Below are 22,089 nucleotides of genomic sequence, written 5' to 3' on the forward strand. Positions count from 1 at the left end.
GTCTTTTGCATGCATGCATATTCTCTCTTTTACATCTGGTAGTAGTTTAGGATTAATACCGATTTTCCCAACATTTCTGCTTTCATCATCATGTCAAGTAATTAGATGAAGGACCCTGAAGCACTTTGATCAAGTCAAGTCAACCAGCCTTTATTAATTACCTACTAGATATCAGGCACTGTCCAAAGTGCTGGATATGGAAAGCAGATGGATGGTTAGATAGATAGATTTGCTATATACACTTACATCTGTATGCATGTAGATAAGTCTATATGCATACAAGTATTTCCTCTTTTAAAGAAAGGATGAATATCTGGATTATTTTTTATCCTATCCAGAATACAAGAAAACAGGATCTCAAAACTGAGAATTAAAAGGAACCCCAGGTTCCATCTATTACAATTCATACTCCAAAATGGAATCTTCACCACAGCATTCTGAGAAATCATCATTTGGCCTTCACTTGAAGACCTCCACTGAGGGAGAACTCTCCATCTCTCCCTTTCTATACTCCCCGTCCCCTTTCTATAACCTTTAATTTCTGAGTACTTTTTCCTGACAAAAGTCCTCATTTCCCCTTTCACAACTTCCACCCATGCCTTTTCACCCTTCCTATATGTTGCAATTCGATCCTAATTCTAAGCTTTGGCAGGAATACCCTACTTACTCCAGAAGGCACTGGGAGCATTCGTGGGGACAGTTGGAAATTGGTGGCATAACTATCTGCCAAGGTTGGCAGTCCTGCAAGGTGGCATCTGGTGACCTTTTTGCTGCCCCCATTTAGACTTTTTCAAGTTTTATCTTCAAAGAGGGGGATGGATACAACCCACACTGCAGAGAGGCTGTACTAAAAAGGCCAATTTGTAGGAAGATTTGAGTCAGGCTCAGTGGGCTGGTGAAGAGTTGGGCAGGTCTCCCCTTCTGAATCATCTGACGTCTACGTCATCCTCCTTCATCACTTTCATCATTGGATGGAAGGAGGCCAAGCGAGCTGTCCGTAACCATGTAAGAGTTGGCTACATCTCTGTTTCCAACAGGTCTTGCTGTTTCTTTTTTCATCTTTTGAAACTGTAATCACTACTTTTCATCAAGTTAGACACGAGCATGCAGGCAGCAGCAGTGAGAACTGTGAGCTTGTGAAGAACACTGTGTGGTGTTCTCAAGCTAGTTGTCTTAATGGAAGACACATGCAGTTTCTCAGATGGGAAGGCTTTTGCATGGCACCAGGGCCTCTGCCCCACCTTTATTTTTTAAGAGTTTTATTGTTTTTAAACAGATTTTTATTCTGAAGGGATAAAGGGGTTAACTTCTCTCTCTCTCTCTCTCTCTCTCTCTCTCTCTCTCTCTCTCTCTCTCTCTCTCTCTCTCTCTGTGTGTGTGTGTGGTATTTGAATCACTAAACAGTTCTTTTTTAATTAACATTTAAAAAATTAATTAAGTTAGAATATTTTTCCATGGTTTCATGATTCATGTTCTTTCCTTCCCCTCTTCCAAACCCCTCCCTATAGCCATTGTGCAATTCCACTGGGTTTTACATGTGCCATTTATCAAGACCTATTTCCATAGTATTGACAATTGCAACTAGGGTGATCACTTAGAGTCTACACCCCCAGTCATATCCCCATCAACCCATGTGTAAATAGCTCTCTTTTGGCAGATGGGCCAAATTCTGGCCCATCTATGTCTCAAATTCTGGAGACTAACTTCTCTCCTGAGAGTCTTATTGAGAAATCTTGTTCTGAGGGTGAGAAAAGGTGATAGGACCAAAGATAGTACTTCCATCTCCTTTATTTGACCTGCTGAATTCATGGGCCCTTTACTATGAAAAAAGGAAGTAAAGATGTAAAGCCTTCACACAATTATGACTGGTTTACCATATACGCTCTCTCTACCTCAGAGGGGTTGGAAGGGTATTTCTCTAATGTTAATTAGAGAATTATTAGATAATTAATTAACCCCATTCTGATTTTTTGGGATCTGATATAAACTGCCCATAATTAGTGCCTCAGTTTTATTTAATTAATTAAAAATCAATTTAGGTTTACAAAGGGATATGTAGATACAGCAATGAGAATACTTACATAGGATGTGGAGTCTGGGGACTGGTATTGATCTAAATTATGTCTATGATATTTTCCTATCTAAATGACCTTGGGCAAGAATTTTAACTTCTACTGAGCTAATTTCTTTATATTTAAAAAATGAAAAGACTAAACTAAGTGCCTCTGAAGTCTCTTCTAATTCTTCATCTGTTATGCTGTGACCTGCTAGGCAGAAGGCACTCAAGGCACAATACAACTTAGACAGAATCGCTCTTTCAAAGATCTTTCTGTTCAATAGCCAGGAGAAGACATCCGCATGATTAATGACAACAAGGTTTCTTAAGCTTCCACTCTGTGGCAGGCATTCAAGGTGGAGGAAAAAAAAGCAAAATGAAATCTTCCTGCCCTCAGAGATCTTCCTTTCTGTTGAGGGAGCCAACAGGTACACAAACAAGGGAATATGAAAGAAAAGCCAGATAATGGGAGAGGAGGGATGGATTACTATCTGGTGGGATCAGAAAAGACCTTATTTAGGAAATGTCGTTTGAGCTGTGCTTTGAAGGAAACTGAGAATATTGGCCAGAATGGAGAGGTGAAGAGGGAGGACATTTCTGGCACAAATAACTAGAATAAATATTGGAACCTGAAAGGTATCCTGAAGAGGTCTAGACAATAAAGGAAAAGAAAGTTTGAGATTTGAGAAGAGAGAGATCTCTCCCTACTGTGGGGAGTCAAAGAAAGCCTCTCAGAGGAGGCACCATTGGAGACAGAGCTTGAAGGACAGGTAGAATGTCAATAAGTGGAGTTGGAAGATGAGCTTTCCAGGGGCAGGAAACAACATGGGCAAGCTGTCAACTGTGATCATGCTGAGTAGTGGAGTCACAAAGATGCATAAGACAGGATCCCTTTCAAGAAATTTTACTGATTGAAAAGCAATAATAATAATAATAATAATAATAATAATAGCTAGCACTCATATAGCACCTACTATATACTCTGTACTGTGCTAACAACTTTACAAGTATTTCATTGGACAATCAAAACTACCTTGGGAAGGAAGCTCTATGATTATCCCCATTTTACAGAGGGGGAAACTGAAGCAGTTAGTCAAGTGACTTATTCAGCATTACATATCTAATGTATATATATGAGGCTAGATTTGAACCAGGTCTTCCTTATTTAAATCCCACATTCTAACCTGGGCATCACTTAGCTCCTTATACAAATAACTATTAAACAAATCACATCTGGAAAGCTAATGAGACAGATACTAACCAAGACTGTAGAAAATTTGAGGAGGGAAAGATAGCTTCTATCTGGGAGTAAAGGATGCCTTTATAGATAATCATGAGATTAGTAATTGATTGATAAAATTAGATTAAAATCTTAGAATTTGACAAAACCATAGAGGTGGTTGAGTTCAGCCTCTTTGTTTTATAGGTGGGGAAATAGAGGCTGAGAAAAAAAAGGAGATTATGCTGTTACTAAACAGTGTAGTTAAGATTTGAATCCAGGTTCTTCAACTTCAAATCGAGGGTTCTTACCAATGGACCATACCCTGAATGAGCCTTGAAGGAACAACAGGCTTTAAAAAGTGGAAATGTACAACCTATGTCATATTATCTGCTTTCTTATGAGCCCGGGAAGGGGTGGGAATAATAAGAAAAAATTAAATATAGATTTTGAACATAATCAAGGTGAGAATTTATTTCTCTTATATAATCATCTATATTATAATTTAGTACAGATTTATAACAAATCTTAATTGTTAAATTAACAATTTTAATTTAATTTAAATTAATTTAATTTAATTTTTATTTTAATAATTTTAATAAATTAAAATAATTAAATTTAAAAATTAATAATAATACAATTAACCAAAAAAACCAAAAAAATTGTTATATCGTTAGGTTGCATATTGTTCTATTATGCCATATAGTTAAAAATAAAAATCAATGGTGACAAAAAAAAATAAGCAAAAGGTAAAATGGGTGGATGGAGTCCATTCCAGATAAAAAATAATACATGGGCAAAGTCAAGGAGAGAGCAGGAAGAGAAAAGAGGATCTAAGGATGGCTGTTTCCACCCTGGGTTATTCTGCAGACAAAATAATTATAAGGACTTCAGTGGAGGATGAGCAGGAGGTGGGAGAGGTGACACCTGCAGCTTCCCCAGCTTGAACTGGATTTCCAGGCTTGTGAGAACAGCAATGCAGAAGCAGAGAACAGGGTGAGAAAAGGCAGAAGTGAGCAGAGAGAATGATGGGGGAAGCGGTCCAGCTTGGCTCACATTCACAATATAGGATGCATTAAAAGAGACAGTCTTGAAAGTTTGTAAACTAATGCTGAAATGCAGCAGGCACATATGTGATAAGGCTGGAAAGGTCACATTAATGACAGCAACACTTATATAAGGCACTTTATGGCTTGTAAAGCTCTTTCCGTAATCTCATGTGATGCCTAAAACAGAGAAGGAAGCTTGGTGATTATCCCTATTTTTCAAATGAGGAAATCAAGACTCAGAGAGGTTAAGGGATAAGCCTAGGGTCAAACAACAGGATTCTAATAATAATAACTAGCATTTTTACATGGCACTTTAAGGTGTACAAAGCACTTTACGAATATCATCTAATTTTTATCATTACAATAATCCTGAGAAATTGGCACCATTATTAGCCCTATTTTACAGATGTAGAAACTGAGACAGATAAAGGCAAAGTGACTCGGCCAAGTTCAACAATTAAGTCTGTGGGTCTGGATTGGGCTTCAAGTTTTCCTGACTTGGATTTTTTTTCTCCATGGCACTAAGCTGATCTCCCTGGGTTCAAGACCATTACTCCATCTGTTGTGTCTCTGATCCTGAATATCCTTGAATACTAATTTAGACTTTATTCAATAAGTGACTGCAAGCCAGTGGGATTTTCTGTAAAGAGGAATACCAGACTTCATTCTATATAGAAGGAAAATTAGCCTCACAAAGAAAAAATAGATCTCTCCTGAATCTAGTCCTAACTGAGCTTAAAATTAAAAAAAAAAAGAACACTTGCTGATTGATTAATTGATTTAAAGGTATTCTATTTCTTTTCTTGGGATTTTAAGTTTCACTGCAACAATTCCACTGACATTTAAAATAAACTTTTAAAGTCTGAAAGTGATACTTTTGTTATTTTTAAAGGTTAGCTTCTGTATTTAAATATGCTTTAAAAATATCTTGGGACCGAGGTATTATTATGAGAATATACCTTTGACTTTTTAGTAGGTAACTGTTACATTCAATTTATAGAAATTCATTTCATAATCAATTTTCCCAGAATACACTTTTTATGAAAAGAGGAGTGTTCTGTATTGGTTTACTCATACAGCTTCTGAATCTGATATTGAAAGCACTATAAACAGTAGTTAATAAGAATAAGAATGATTATTATTCTAATAGTTCACATTTATGTAGTACCTAATAGTTTATAAGTCAAAGGTTTGCTTAAGTGAGTTATCTGAACACAGCCCGGTGAATTATTATTATTGGAAGGTAGAATTCCTTTTAAAGAAGGATAAATCCTAACATTTACTTACATTGGTCTTCATAATCAAAAGGTACCTCTGGTCCTAAGGGCTACTCTAGTTTCTCATTTCAACTTGGCAGGAGGAAGACTTGGGAAATGCCTGGCTTGGAAAGTAATAAAGGAAAGACTGGGAAAGGGTCAAGCACCAGTCATCTCTCTTAACTTTTCCCCTTCTCTCATTACAAAAATTGCAAATAACTTCTAGGCTTCTTATGGAGAAATATGATTCCTCTTTAGAAATCTATGTTGTCTGACACCTTACTGGAAGTGACAAGAAACAGGTAACAAGGCTCTCTTCTTTCTTTCTTTCTTCCTTTCTTCCTTTCTTTCTTCCTTCCTTTCTTTCTTTCTTTCTTTCTTTCTTTCTTTCTTTCTTTCTTTCTTTCTTTCTTTCTTTCTTTCTTTCTTTCTTTCTTTCTTTCTTTCTTTCTTTCTTTCTTTCTTTCTTTCTTTCTTTCTTTCTTTCTTTCTTTCTTTCTTTCTTTCTTTCTTTCTTTCTTTCCTTCCTTCATCCCTCCCTTCCTTCATCCCTCCCTTCCTTCATCCCTCCCTCCTTCCCTTCCTTCATCCCTCCCTTCCTTCATCCCTCCCTCCCTTCCTCCCTTCCTTCCTTCCTTCCTTCCTTCCTTCCTTCCTTCCTTCCTTCCTTCCTTCCTTCCTTCCTTCCTTCCTCTTTCCATTTTTCTTTCTTGCTTTCTCTCTTCCTTCCTTCTCTCTTTCCTTTTAATGAACAGAATAGTCCACTATGAGAAGACAGAATTGCAACCACTCTCCAAGTTAAATTGTCCACAGAGTAAATGACAAGAATTGGTTTCCAGAGCTTTCCCCCTCTTCCCTGCCACCAATAACTGCTTCTCCTAGATACTGATATTTCCATTGTCTTCTTCTGGCCAGTGAATACTTTGTGTTTACTTCCTTTTTCAACACTCAATGTCATTGTTGTATTTTCTCAGGCAGGTGAAGGAGAACATAACAGCCAAAGCTCAGCCTGATCTGGGGCCATTGGTTCCCCGTCATGGAAGGCAGTTGGGGGAAAATCCACTAGCTCTCAACAGCTTTGCTGAACCCAAAGTCAAGTTCAACCCTGATTTCAGAGAGCAGAACAAAGTTGGAAACAAAGAAGACAAATCCATCTCTATAGGAGCGGGCAACTCCAGCAGGCTTTTGGGCAGTGGTGTGAGTAATCAGAACAATGATTGCCCTTTTTTACAAAACATTTTCTTCCATCATAGAATCAATACTGCGTATCAGTTCCAAGGCAGAAGAGAGGTAAGGAAGGGCTAGGCAATAGGGGTTAAGTGACTTGCCTAGGGTCACACAGTTAGGAAGAGTCTGAGGCTAGATTTGATCCCAGGACCCCCCTCTCTAGTTCTGGCTTTTAATACACTGAGCCACCCAGCTGTGCCACAATGGTTACCTTTTGACTTGTTTTGGGGCCTTTGACAGGAGAAGAGAAGAGGAAAATGGCAAGATGGCCACAGAAACAAATGTATTCAGATACAGTCATGAGATCACAGGGTTTAAAGCTGGGGAATCTTAGGGAAAATACAAAGACCCTTTATTTTGGAGGTATAAGGAAGTCAAGTGACTTGCACTAGACCAAAAGGTCCTAAATTCAGAGAAAACGAGCTGAGACCCCAACACATCATTTTCTACACAAAGAAGCTGAGACTCAGAGACAAAGGCTGCCTCCCCAAGATCATACTGGAAGGAGTCCAGGCTCACAGATCAAGGGCTGAAAGGGACCTCAAGGGCCAACTAGCTCAGCCTCTCATTTTACAGAGGAGGAAACTGAGACCCATGTAGGATAAGTCATCCAGGTGGTATGGGGAAGAGATTCAATTAGAACCCAGACCTGACTCCAGAGGCAGGACTCTATGGAACATAGCTGGCACATCACTGAAGTCTGGAGAGAGGAGTTGATGTGCTAGATGATGGACAGGTATTTCTCTTCTCTATGATGACCTTCCCAGTACTCAAAGCTTTGGGCTTTGTGCTCAGGTTCTCGGATGCCAAATTTAGCTACTGCCTCACCCTGTCAGGTAGATGATGCTTAACAGAGCTGGGGCTGGAACTCGTATCTTCGAATTCCAAGTTCATCATTCTCTCCCCTAGCCTTCCTTACCAATCGTTCATGGGCATCATCAAAAGAGTTAGTGAGAATGAAAATGTAAAATTGAAAATGAGTTTCTGAGCTATACGGGTCGTCAGGCAACAAGAACTTATTAAGTGTTTACTCTGTGCCAGGCATTGTCCTAAGGGCTAATGATACAAAGAAAGACAAAAAATACGATCGCTGCCCTCAAGGAGTGTATGTTCTAATGGGCAAGTCTCTGTCTCTCAGGGTCACGGATTTTTATCTTGAAATTGGGGGGATGAGACAAATGAGGATATCCTGGAGTTCCCTTCCAGCCTTGAACTCTAGAATTCTAGAATTCTGCATCTCAGGACTGCCCTAAAGATAGGACTAATCAACTTTTAAGTCATTTTTCAAAGACATTTAAGTCATTGTAAGCTTGTCCAACTCTGTGACTCTATTTGGGCTTTTCTTGGCAAAGATTCGGAAGTGGTTTGCCATTTTCTTCTCTAACTTATTTTAATTCATGTGGATGCAGTGGTTAGAGTGCCTGGACTTAGGAAGATTTGAGTTCAAATCTAGCCTTGAATACTGTCTAGTGTGTGAACCTGGGTAAACCACATATCCCTATTTGCATCAGTTTCCTCATCTATCAAATGAGCTGAAGGAAATGGCAGACCACTCCAGTATCTTTGCCAAGAACAGCCCAACTGGGGTCATAAAGAGTTAGATATGGCTAATTGACTAAAAAGCAATCTGCTGACTCCAGGCCTGGAATTCTATCCATTGTGCCAACAAGCAGCACCCTTTCTCTCATTAAGAGATCCTGCACCAATGAAACCTCGGGGCCAGAACCAAAGATAGAGGGGGATGTGTGTGCTTGGTGCCTGGAAACCAGCTTTGGAACCCAGATATCTTGACCCCAAATCTTTTGTTTTAGGTTATAGAGAGTAGGAAAGTTGTGGGGACACCATTGAAATTTGGATCTCTTGCCTTTTGCTACCTGGCATATTCCTTGGCTGTCCCGTATGCCTACATTTTCTCCCTCCTCATCTCTGCCAGCTGGTTTCTCTGGTTTCCTTGAGTCCTAGATAAAATGTCCCTTTCTTTTTCTATATCCCTAGCGCCTTGTCTCTCTTAATTATTTCCTATTTCTCCTGTATTTAGCTTATTTTTATAAATCTATTTGCTTGTTGTCTCCCTTATGGGTATTGGAAACTCCTTGAGAGGAGGGACTCTCTTTTGTATTTTTTTATATTTTCAGGGCTTAGCAGAGTGCCCAGCAAACAGCAAGTGCTTAATAAAGGCTTGATGATTGTTGACTTCCCTATTAGAATGTAAGTTCTTTGAGGGCAGGGATAGAGTCTTGACATCTTTTTTGAACCACCCTACCACCAATGCTTAACACAATGCCCAGCATATAGGAGGTGCTTAATAAATATTTGTTGACTGACTGACCTTTAAGACTTTGGATCAATATTTTAATCTCATCTGAACTTAGTTTTGTCATCTGTAAAATGGGATGGTTGAACTAAATGACCTCAAGGTCCCTCCTAATCATCTGAGCCCATGACTCCAAGAACAGAGGGTCATAGAATCATAGATTTACATTTGAAAAAGTCTAACCCCTATTTAACATGAAGGGAAACTGAGGCTGTGAGAAGTGACTTGTGTAAGGTCACAGAAGTTAGTAATAAAGTCAAGTCCTCTGACTGTTAATTAGACTGGGGGATGACAGTTTTGTAACATTCCAGACAAGGATGAAAAAATACCTAATAGGAGTAAAGATTTTAGGAAATAAGGAATTCCAGAAATATTCCAGATGAGTAGGACTAATCATATGTCTAAACACAGAACCCTGCCAGTCTTCTCCCTCCTGTTCTCCTTAAGACTCTTCTGAAAGATAGCCGGGGGTCAGGTAAGTGACTGACCCATCCTCACACATCTAGAAAGTATCAGTGCATGTCCAGAACCCAGATCTCCTGACTGTGAGGTCCAGAGCTCTCTCTGGGATGCCCTCCTTGTCATTTCGTTTTGTGGACTGAGACAGAGGCTTCTTGCCTCCTCCCACAGAGCCCAGCATGTTTTTGAGCTACAGGGGTCCTTGCACAAGGCTTGGCAGGGCTGACACCAGGCCCTCAGACAAAGCCAGCCTCAGTGTGATGCAGGAGGAACTCACTAATTAGCTTTGTCTGTGGGCAAGCCTGGTGACGGTCCACCAGATGGCAGGCACAGTTGTCTGGGACAGGAGGTGAAGGTATCGGGTGTGGGGCCCTCATTACCAGCACAGGGAAGCAGGAGAAGGCATCCTGCTGTAGTTAGAGATGTGATGAAATCACAGAAAAGCATTCCAAACCAGCTTCCTTCTTGCTTTCTAAATCAGCATCTCCTCTGATGGGATGAGAGTGCTGGGCTCAACCCCTGAATGCTTCAAATAAGGATTATAGATGATGGCTGATCTTCTTTGAAAGGTGGTACCTTGTGAGGCTTTCTGGGATTGAGGAAGGCACTCTGAAGATTCATCGTTACATGGGAAAGCATCATTAGAAATATGCAAAATGATTCATAGGATGTTAAAGCTGGAGGGCATCTTAGAACAGAGGATGTCATAGCTGGGAGCTGAGAGACTTTGGACAGGAAACTCAAAACACAAAATGGAACAGTCATGCTGCTGAAGAAGTTTGCAATTCATTGAGGAGCTGGAGACTCATGACCACAAAATCCCTTCCAATTCCAAATCTCTGATCCTTATGACCTGTAAGATTTGGTGTTTCCCTTGTTTGTACTCCATGCCCCCAATTCCCACAGCCCTCTGCCGGAATGACTAAGGTAAGAAACACAACTGGCATGAAGCTCAGTGCCAAGACTTGTAGGTTGGCAGACAGGAATGTGCATTAAAAAAAAAAAACTCACCTTTTCTCTTCTTCTGTTGTCTTTTCTCTGTCAGATGCTAAAATGGGCAGATGCTCAGTGTAGCTCTGTGCCCTCCGGAGACCAGTCGCTGTCTTTCCTCCATGGCCTCCCCAAACCCAGCCCAATAGACTGGTCTTTGGAACACATGTCTAGAAATGGTCCATGTGGGCTCGAGGTATCTACACTGGAGTGGGCTTATTTTATGGGTATGCAGTGGGAAAGAAAAGACCGAATCCAAGTAAAAATACGTAGAATGATATCTTTTAGACCTGAGAAGCCATCATTTCCTCATTTCTTGCTTGCTTTTGTTATTAAAGTGAGCTTTTATATCATGATCAATTATAGATGGACCCCTTCCTCTCCACTAACCATGACCTTTTTGCTGTTTCTCGGAAAAAAGATGCTCTGTCTCCCAAATCCCTTCATTTTCTCTAAGTGTCCTCCATTCCTGAAATGGCCCCTATCCTTGTATCCTTTGCGAGGCTTCATTCAAGTCTCAGCTCATGTCTAACCTTGTCTTAATGGCCTTTTCCATTTCTTCTCAATGCTTGTGTATATAAAAAACCATGAATTGATGTACTTGTTTCCTAGTTATCTTTTCCATTAGACCGGGAGCTCTTTAAGGACAGGGACTGGCTTTGCCTTCCTTTTTATCGCCAGTATTTAGCAGATTGTTTGGCATGTAGTAAATGCTCAATAATTGGTGACTGACTTGACCCTTCCCTCCCAGAATAGCCTTGTCTTTCCAAACAAACCAACAAAATATTTGAGCAAAACCAACTGATACAGATATGGCAACATTTCGCTTCCTCTATCTCCATCCATTTACACAAGCTCCCTCCTCCCCTGGGAGTCCTACATGCCTAGGATGCCTTCTCCCCTCTTCTTGGAATCACTAGCTTCCTTCAAAGCTCCGCTTAAGTACCTCATCTTCATCTGAGGCTTTTCTTGATCTCTCTAGCTACCAACAGTCCTTACTTTCATCCCCCAAGAAATTGTCTCATATGTCTTTGTTATATATCAAGGATCTCTTTCCCCATTTAAGCAAATCATCCATCCATCAAAAAGTATTGATGAAGTGCTTCCTATTTGCCAGGCTAATTACTGGGTGTACATGCACACATACAAAAGGCAATATTGTCTCCTGCCCTCAAGCAGCTCAGTGTCTGTTCTATTTGCTCAATGGAATGTAAGATCCTTGAGGGCAGCATCTTTATCTTTGTATTCCCAGTACCTAGCATCATGCCCAACACATAATAGGGACTTGACGAATGTGCATTAATTGACTAATTGGTCTTAAGAGTCCATAAACTTCCCCAACTTTCAAATTATGGGCCCAAAGTACTGATAAATATTGCTGCTCAGGTAGATTCTGGTTATTCTCTTTGTAACTGATCAATAAACATTCATTAGCACCTACTGTATACCAGACAGTGTGCTAAATAAGTGCTGTGGATACAAAAAGAGGCATATGATAGCCCCGTTCTTCAAGGAGCTCACCTTCTAGTGGGAGAGACATCATGCAAATAAATATATACAAAGCAAATTTTATTCAGGATGAAGAGGAAATAAAAGAGAGTAGACTAGAATTAAGGCATCGGAGAAGGCTTCCAATAGGATGTTGGGTTTTAGCTGGGGCTTGAAGGAAGCTAAGGAGGCTTACAGTTGAAGCAGAGGAGCGAGAGCAGTCCAGGCATGTGGGGCAGCCAGAGAACACCCAGAGCCGACAGATAAAGTGTGTCTTAACAGAAATAGCCATGAGTCACTGGATCCAAGAGTTGGGGAGTAAGATGTCTGAAGATTGTCTCTGAGTTAGGTGGGTATCAGTGAGCTGTAGACCTGCCTGTATTAGCCAATTGCATGGCTACAGAAAGCACTTGCAATATCCACTCACCAGGCATTCAAGAGTAGGATGCAATCGTATGAGAGCTCGCAAAACTTGGGCTTTCTGGGACTGAGTGTTTTAAAAATTGATGTTCTGTTTTGTTTTTGTCTTACTCAGAGCCTTGGTCTGAGGTCAAGTGAAGATGAGTCTCTTCTGGCCATGGTTGGAAGAGAATTTAAAGTGCACCCCCCAGGTCCCAATTTGCTAGAGATGCTGGAGAAAGAGTTGAAAGTTTTGGATCCCATCTCCTCTGGGCTTCTTCTTCAATCCCAGCTGAGTCGACTGCTAATAAAGCACGAGCTCCCTCTTCAGTTACCCACTGTCAAGTTGCTTTTCCAGAGGTTCACTCAGACCAGATACTCAGAATTGGTATGACTAGCTGCATCTGATGGTGGGACGGGGAAGAAAGGAGTCTTCTTTCACTTCTTAAAGGAAGGGTGCAGTGAACTGTCCTTTCAAAACCTTTTTCAGTTTTTAATTCCAGAGTTTTTCCCTTTAAACCAACCCCAATTTATCTTGTGTAGACCTTGTTTGTATCTACTTGTTTGACTGTTGTCTCTACTATTAGATAGTAAGCTTCTTGAGGGCAGGAAGCATATTTTCCCCTTTCTTTCTATCTCCAGCCTAAGCAGAGTATAAGAAAAGCTCATTGACTCATGAACTACCTGATTTTCTTCCCCTATTATTCCAGTGGAACTGTAGTGTGGACTCAGGTGACTTGCATTCGAATCCTGTACAATACATCCATAGTTCTATAGAGTTAGAGGTAGAAGGAATCTCAGAGGTCATCCTGCCGAAACCCCTTCATTTTAACAGATAATGAAGACAGTGAAGTTAAAGAGTTTCTTTAAGGCAGGGCTTCTTCACCCTTTTTATGACTTGGGACCCTTTGGCAGTTTGGTGGAGCCCCTGGAAGCTTTACCAGAATCAGAGTTTGACTACATAAATTCATATCTCAGTCTCTCTCTGTTTCTGACTCTTTCTGTCTCTCATTGTCTTTCTCTGTGTGTCTGTCTCTGTTTCTCTCTGTGTGTCTCTGTCTCTCTCTCTGTGTCTCTCTTTGTCTCCGTTTCTCTCTCTGTGTCTGTCTCTATCTCTGTTTCTCTGATTCTTTGTGTGTCTCTGTCTCTGTCTCTCTCTGTGTGTCTGTCTCTGTTTCTCTCTCTATCTGTCTCTCTTTGTCTCTCTGACTCTCTCTGTGTCTCTGTCTCTTTGTCTTTCTCTGTGCGTGTGTCTCTGTCTCTGTCTCTCTTTCTGTGTCTCTTTGTCTGCCTCTTTCTATCTATCTCTCTGTCTCTCTGATTCTTTGTGTGTCTCTGTCTCTTTCTGTCTCTCTCTGTCTCTCCCATCTTTAGTAAATACATATATAGATATAGATATCTCTGTCTACGTACACATATAAAATATAAAGGAAACACTGAAAAATAGTCATCAAAATAGCCGGAGAAGTAAGCATTCAGACTGCAGGTTTAGGATATCAAGTTCCATATCTAGTAACAGAGCTAGGATTTCCCACTATCCCCTCTGTTTCCCCAGGATCCCTTCTTAGTTGTGTGACTATGGGCAAGATACTTAATCAGATTACATAAGCATTAGTCTTGGCCTGGAGGAGCTTGGCCATCTACTCCAATGACTTTAGTTAACTGGAGAGGAAAGTAAGATTCTAAGACTTTGTTAAATGAAGAGCTCTAGGTTAAATGGGAGCAGTTTAGAGTCAAGAAGTCATTTAATATTTATTAGGCACATATTATGTGCCAGGTACTCTGCTAAGCTCTAAATGATCATGAGGTAAGATTTGAATTCAGGTCCTCTGGATCTACTGAACCACATTACCTGTGATAACTAACTAATTGTGTTACAATTAGTAACCAATTGTGTTACAATTAGTAACCAATACAAAAAGATACAACCTTAAAGTGCCTATTATATACAAAGGTACATACCAGGCACTGAAGGCCAAGGGGTTCCTTGCCTTTAAGAGCTCATGGTCTACTAGGAGGCCAAGAAAGCTATTAGATGTGCTCTTACATGATAAGTACAAGACAAATTGTAATGGAAAGTCGTCACCAACTGCGGGAAATCAGGGAAGACTTTCTGTAGAAGGTGGCATTTGAGTACACTATTAAAAGGACATTCAAAATTCAGAAAAGCAACTCAAATTCCTGCAGCCCCACTCTTCCCATCTATGAAATGTGGCTTATGATCTACATCTTATTTTCCTTACACGGTTGGAGAAATGAATTTTGTAAGCCTTAATCATATTATGAGTATTTTCTTTAATGATAACAATTGAAAGGCATGAGAAAGATGAAGTCTCCCTGGGAAATGACTTTTGTCATAGGATCATAGATTTAGGGCTGAGGGGGACAGTGGAGGCCATCTAGGTCAACCCCCTGATTTTGTGGATGTTCACAATACTGAAGGATTTGCCCAGGATTTCATAGCTAGCAAGTGTCTGCGCCAGGATTTGAATACAGGTCTTCCTGGCTTGAAATCAGGGCTCTCTGCATTAATCTGTACTGCCTTATTCATCTAGATGCTTGGACCAGTTGCTTTGAGATAGTGTTGCACAAAGATAAGTGGGGACTTGGGGTTCATTTTTGGTTTAGTCCTGGAACTGTCAATGTGGGAAGTCCTGAAAGAAGAACTCAGAACATAATCCTTACACTTAAGGACTTGGGGAACTTGGAGAAATCACAACCTTTCTTTCATTTTCTAATTTTTAAATTCTAAATTCTAGATTTTTCTAGATTCTAATTTCTAAATTCTAGATTCTCTAAAGACATTTTTCCAGTCTCTGAGCCTCTGTCTTCTGCCTGTAACTGAAATGTATATTCATTTTTAGGTCAATTATAAAAAGCTGCTGTGGTTTTTAAGGTTAGCAGTGTCCAGAGAAACTCAAAGGAGTGATCCCCCTGCTGATGACATCCCTGGAAAAAAAGAGAACAGCAACAATCTTGGCCCAAGGTGATACTTTGCTCTCCTTCTTTTGTGCATATGGTCATGTATTCAAGGGATTTCAGAGTTAAATGGAAGCTCAGGGGACTGAGTAGACATTATACCTCTCCTCCAAAGTAGAAGTTCCCTCTAGACTGTCCCCAATGGATGGTCATTCAGCCAAGCTTCTGTACCTCCACTGAGGGGTAAGTCAGTGGGTGTGATTATAGGATTGTGAGCTCATCATTTTTGGAAAAGCCATAGAGGGCACCTCAGGGCATCTCCTGTCCTCTGCAGGAATCTCTTGGCTATTTGGGGGTTGTTTTTTTTCCTTGCTATGCTTTCCTTTATTTTCCTGGGAGGATTTTTGGATAAGCTCTGTCTGTCTGTCTGTCTATCTCCCCTCTTTCTCTTATTCTCTCTTGGTCTTTCAGACTCTCTGTCTATTTTTCCATCTCTGTCCTCTCTCTCTTCTCTTGCTTCTTTCTTTCTTGCTCCCCATCCCTCTCTCTCCTCTCTCTCTGTCTGTCTGTCTGTCTGTCTGCCTGCCTCTTGCCTATGAAGCTGACATAGGGGAAACAAGTGAAACTGATGAGAGTCTATTAAGAGGGATGTTAAGTGCTCCCGAGTTCACGCTGACACTCAGTGAGTGTGAAGAGGGAGGGGCACACCTACGCTGCTGGAGAAGGATGTCAGGTAAACAACAAAACAGGCAGAAAGCAAAGAACATTTAGGGCTTAGCTTGGTTATTTTTCCTTTAAGCAATTTGGGGATTTGAAAGAGATATCAGCTTAGCACAAGACCCAACACATACGATGTAGCTATTAAATGCCTTTAAAATTCGCACACTGAAAACTGAGGCTTTCTAGTCTGGTACAGCAGAGGACTGTATTTTCTACAAGTTTTCTTTGTAGTCCCTCTGTCCAGAGGACACAGGCTTTAGTCTGTCTTGTCAGTACAAAGAGTAGCTTTAATAACTAAAGCACTGCTTAGGACCATCATAGAACCTAGGATCGAATGCATTTCACACTGGAAGGGCCCTCACAGGGTAAACAGTCCAATCCCTCATCTCCTCACTCCACCAAGAGCCAGTTTCTTCATGGAGCGAGTTCATGTCTCTTGAAGAAGCGGCTCCTAGGAAAAGGGTCCTGGAGTTTTCAGAAAAGCTGCTGCCTCTAAAGCCTTCCTGCCAACAGGCAGGATAGTACAGGGACCCACCTCGCACAATACCTGGGGCTTTTGGTTGGTTCATGTATTAATTCCAGAAGACAGACGTCTCTTGGTGTTCAGTTTGGGGAGCCTTCAGTTCAGGAGACCCAGATGTGCTTGACGCTCGCAGCATTGCCATTGGTAGCCAGGTTGGAAGTAGCTCCGCCATCTAAGTTAGACCAGATGGAGCCAGCATCCGGACCTGAGCTTTCTAAGAAAATGCCACAAGCTATAGGAAGTGGGTATGCTTCATATATCCGCCTCTTATTCCCTTGCTGCTGCTGCTGCTGCTGCTGGTGGTCTCAGAGTTGTTCAGAATTCATTGGGGACTGCCTGGTCGCAGACCTAATTCATAAATGGTTAGTGTCAGACTCGGAATCAGGGAGGCTCTTATTTGAACCCTAGCTCAGACATTGGTTATATTAGTAGAGAGAAGAAGACCATTTTGAGAAATATCAAGGAGATAGAATTGATAAGATTCGGGAATGGATTGGATGGATATGGTTGGGAGGTGGAGCTAGAAGAGTTGAAAGTAACATATTGATGGCAAACTGAGGGGCCTGAAAGAATGGTGGGGTGTTTGATGGAAATGGAGGAGCCAATAAGAAAGGAGTTACTAATTCCATGACCATGGGCAAGTCACTTAACATCAGTTACTTCATCAATAAAATGGGGAGTATAATGGCACAAGCTTTATGGAATTGTCATGAAAATCAAATGACAACCTTAAAAAGTTCAATAAATGCCAGATAGTTTTATCATTGTTATTGTTCTTAATCTTACCTGTTTAATGACTGGTTCTTATAAGGATCGTTCCCTAGGGCTGTGCCCCAGATTCCTCCCCTCCTCTTTCTCTCTCCTTTCTCTTGCTTAGTAGTCTTGTTTGCTCCCATGGGTCCAAACAGAATGTCCATGCAGATTGCCAACACCTCTCTATGTTCAACCCTATTATCTCTCCAGAACATACCATTTCTGCATAATCATCTGCCCAATGACCATCCTGTAAGCATCTCAAACTCTACAAGTTCCAAATGGAAAACTAAACTCATGTCCATCCTGCTAACATTCCTATTTCTCTTGAGGAGACCCAAGTTTATTACCCTGGACTCTATGTTTCAACTTTTCCCTCTTTGCCTCATAACCAAACAGCTGCCAAATCTCATAAATGTTATCTCCACCACATTTCTCCCATCCAGTCCCTTCTCTCCATTCTAGTTTAGCCCTCCTCCTCCTCTTGTCTTGTAATTAATTCAGAGCTTCCTGAATCCAAGGCAGCTTTTATACCCCCAAACTATTTAATCTTCAAACACTTTACAAACTTCAGATATGACTATGATACATCAGATGGTTTAGAATTGGTTCACAAAACATGATCCATTAAGATATGTCAAATACACAGTGCTATTCCCATTTCACAGATAAAGAAAGAAGACTCAGAGTGGGAAAGTCATTTTCCATTGAGTGTCAGAAATGGGCCCCCAACTCCACGTTCAGGACTCAATCACATCTCTCTGCCCTTCATTCTCATCCCTCAATTCTACAGCTCATCTTCTGAAGCCACTGATAACATAATCGAGCTTCTCAGGAGTGCCCTGAAGACATCCAAGGATGAACTCAACCTTGAAAACCTTCACCTGAGTTTTCAAAAGGAAGACCAACCATTTTCTGGGCACCTGCCACCCTCCAAGGTAACCAAAGAGTCTCATTCAGATTCTTAGATTTATTTCAATTTGTATCGATGAACTGGTAGGTAGAAAGGAGATCCTGGGGGTAATTTTCTCTTTGGGGTTCCTTCTGTGGATTCCATTATGTAAATAAAAATTCCTGTTATCAGTAGGCAGGTAGATGGCACAGTAGGCAGAATAATGAATGAACCTCGAGTCAAGAAAACTGAGTTCAAATCTGGCTGCGAGTTTCCTAGCTGTGTAACCCAGGACAAGATACATGACCTCTACTTGTCTCAGTTTCTCATCTAGAAAATAGGGCTGATAATAGCACCTGCCTCCCAGAGTCATTGTGAGGAACAGATGACATGATCATTGTAAAGCTCTTAGCCCAGTATCTGGCACGTAGTGAGCACTATATACGTGTTAACTATCATTAGCCATTCTTAGTCTCTAGGAGTTTGGGGAGGGGCAAAAGAGAAAGGATTATAAAACTATTAGAATTAGACTGGAAATATGTCATGTACGACTCTCTCATTAATGTAACAATAAAAAGCTTAATATTATCAAATTAATATTTCCCAGCAGAAAACAAACTTTAGTTCAGAGCACAAATCCCAGTTTCTAAAACTCTCGACTAGCTTCCTCTGAAATTGTGGGAGATTGTTCGATTCCCTCCACTCAGACTAAATGTTTAAAAATGCAACAACAAAAGGATCAAAGACTGAGAGTGACAAGGTGCCACAGAACGTGGGGTATGAGATCTGAGAAGGACCACAGATTATAATAGAGCAGAAAAAAGTCTGACTGTCAGAATTGAGCTGGACATTAGAACATAAAGTGGAGAATGATCAGAGAGAGAAGGGAGCTCAGGATGGAATGCTGGAACATAGAACAAGTAATGTTCAAATTAGAAGGAACATTAGAACTTTAGAATGTTATAGCTAAAAGGTATCTCAGGATATAGAATGTCAGAACATGGAACATGGAATGTCATAGCTCAAAATAACTTAGAACATAATTTTAGAGTAGATCTCTATCTGAAATATTGAACCTAATCATTGGAAAGGATGTTAGAATGTAGAACATTAGCTCTAGGATGAACCTAATCTGTGAGGCAATGTTAGAACTATAAGGAACCTTAGGACATAAGACCTGGAAAAGAATGTAGAACATAGATGTAAGAGCCAACAAAAACCATAGGGCACAGAATCTTAAAATATAAAATGGCAGAATTCGTGGTAGAATCAACTAGTATTTTGTGTTAAAAAATGAGGAAACTGGGAGCAGCTGGGTAGCTTGGTGGATAGAAAGCCAGGCCTAGAGATGGGAGGTCCTGGGTTCAAATCTGGCCTCAGACACTTCCCATCTGTGTGACCCTGGACAAGTCACTTAACCCCAATTGTCTAACCCTAACCGCTCTTCTGCCTTGAAACCAATACTGTATTGATTCCAAGATGGAAGGTAAGGGTTTTATTAAAAAAATAAGGAAACTGAAGTTCAAGAAAGTTAAATGACTTGCCAAAAGCCTCACAATTAGTAGATGGAAAAGCTGAGATTCGAACCTAAGCATTCTGATTCCAAGACCAATCTATATTTCATTATGCCACAGGAATAAATGATGATGTGATGTGATATAATAATGATATGATGATGACAGTGATAATAACTCATATTCATACAGTGCTTTGGAGTTTTCAAATTACTTTGCATACATTATTTCATCTTTTCTCATAATGTCTATATAAGGCTGGGTTTTAATTGTTCCCATTTTACAGATAAGGACCCAGAGGATCAGAGAGTTTTAATAAATCATAGAGGATTCCATAGCTAGTAAGCATTTGCAGCAAGATTCTATTTAGGCTCTTCCCTCTTGCAAGCCCAGTGTTCTATCTATGCCTTCAAAACTCCTGGAATTAAATAGAATGGAAGCCAGCAGGGGACAGGGCTTAGGAAAATCATGTTTGCCTTCATAAAATAGCCTAGAAGAGAAATCTGACCACAGATGTGAGGAGTGAAAGGAGCCCATTCCATAGAGGGAGCAGTTGGTACAGACATGTGTATTTTTATTTTATGTGGTTTTTAGTTTTTAGAAGAAAAGACTTAAGGGGCCAGTGGAGGAAGCATCAGACCTCTGTTCAAATATTTGATGGGCTGTCAGGTGGATGGGGGATTTGCTTTGTTCTCCTTAGTCTCAGAAGGCAGAGTTAGGAATAGTAGGTTGGAGTTGCAAGAAGAAAGATTTAGTTTGGATGTCAGGAAGAACTGCCTCATGTGAGAGCTATCCTAAATTGGGCTGGGCTGGCTGGCTCCAAGTGTCATGCAATTCCCTCCTCCTCCTCTAGATTCTGTTAACCAGATAGCCACTTATGGAGCATGATATAGCGTTGATTCTTGGTTAGCCACAGGTTGAACTCGGTCATTGGTATCCCTTACAACTGGGAGATTCTATGATTAAATGATTCTGTCTGAAGGGTCCAAAACTGAAAACCAACTCCATAATCCTTTATTAAGTGATGATTTATTATATTCCAGGCACATGGTCAGTCTGATAGTCATGGAAAATGGTGCCGAACTTGCCATGAAAACATAGGTTGAGTTCATAGGAAGGAAAATGGGCCATATCAATCAAGAAAGTTCATAAATCATTCAGGTCCAGTCCTGGCAAGGCCACTAAGGTAAGAAGGGTCTAGGCAGGTAGGGTTTAGCATCTAGGAGGCCAATGGAAAAAATATTTGATCTGGAATAGGATGATGTGTTTTCAAATCCTGACTGATAGTTATTACCTATTTGAATGAATCCCTTAACATCTTTAGACTTCAATTTCCCTCTACTCTAGTGCCATTCCTTTTGGATTTTATTGTTGTTGATCAATCATTAATCATTTCAGTTTTGTCCAAATCTTCATGACCTCATTTGGGGTTTTGTTGGCAAAGATACTAAAGTAGTTTGACATTTCCTTTTTTAGCTCATTTTACAGATGAGGAAACTGAAGGAAACAGGGTAACGTGACTTGACAAGGGTCACATGGCTAGGAAGTGTCCGAGTCCAAATTTGATTTCAGAAAGATGAATCTTCAGATGAATCTTCCTGACTCCAGGATCCCAAACTCTATCCATTGTGTCCTCCAGGAGCCTCCTTTCTCTGGTTACCTTATATCTACAGTATACACATCTTGAATATGACTATTCATTTACATGTCATCTCTCCCATCAGATTGTAAGCTCCATGAAGGCAGGAACTCTTTAATTTTGGGCTTTGTGTTTAGCATAGTGCCTGGAACATTATAAAGGTTTAATAAATATTTGTGGATTGATTGATCAGTTGATGGATGACAGTGGTAGACAGAACCTTCTAAGATCTCTTCTAGATTGAAGTCCATGACTCTCCATTGCCATATGCAGAATGCTTCTCTTTTTAGAGTAGCTTGATCTATGCCCATTTATCATCTATGTACCTAGATATTTCTCCTCCATTAAAATATGCTTTCCTTACCATTCATAAAGCAGATTAGTGAAGGGCTAGAATTGGAGTCAGAAAGTGCTGGATTCTTATCTTTCCTTAGACACATTTTCCTTAGAGGGCTATAGAGGGAGGGATGATCAAAAACAAATAATCATAGCTGTGTCCCAGGATTCCCATGCACATGTCTCCAGTTGTAAAAATTGTGTCCAGGGAAAGGAAATTGCTGGCAGGCAGTCACAACAAAGACCCACATGGCTTCCAGGGTGTGTGGAATGACCTGAGGTTGTGAAGGAGCTACTCAGAGAAATTCAAGTGGATCTGCCCAGGTGGAATGATTT

General features: G+C 40.5%; 1 protein-coding gene across 2 annotated transcripts in view; it reads left to right on the plus strand.

The window, feature by feature from the left end:
- The window catches only part of C2H1orf87 (chromosome 2 C1orf87 homolog), a 62,671-nt gene that overhangs the window by 4,153 nt on the left and 36,429 nt on the right, over nucleotides 1–22,089 (plus strand). The window contains exons 3-7 of one of the 2 annotated variants that reach the window (XM_007480488.2): nucleotides 6,555–6,777; nucleotides 10,626–10,766; nucleotides 12,594–12,845; nucleotides 15,322–15,443; nucleotides 18,166–18,310. In XM_007480488.2, the coding sequence (XP_007480550.1) occupies nucleotides 6,555–6,777; nucleotides 10,626–10,766; nucleotides 12,594–12,845; nucleotides 15,322–15,443; nucleotides 18,166–18,310 (883 nt within the window). The remainder of the gene's footprint in view (nucleotides 1–6,554; nucleotides 6,778–10,625; nucleotides 10,767–12,593; nucleotides 12,846–15,321; nucleotides 15,444–18,165; nucleotides 18,311–22,089) is intronic. The other variant, XM_007480490.2, reaches the window with a different exon arrangement.

The sequence above is a fragment of the Monodelphis domestica genome, chromosome 2, assembly GCF_027887165.1.
Source record: "Monodelphis domestica isolate mMonDom1 chromosome 2, mMonDom1.pri, whole genome shotgun sequence".
NCBI classification, from domain to species: Eukaryota; Metazoa; Chordata; class Mammalia; order Didelphimorphia; family Didelphidae; genus Monodelphis; species Monodelphis domestica.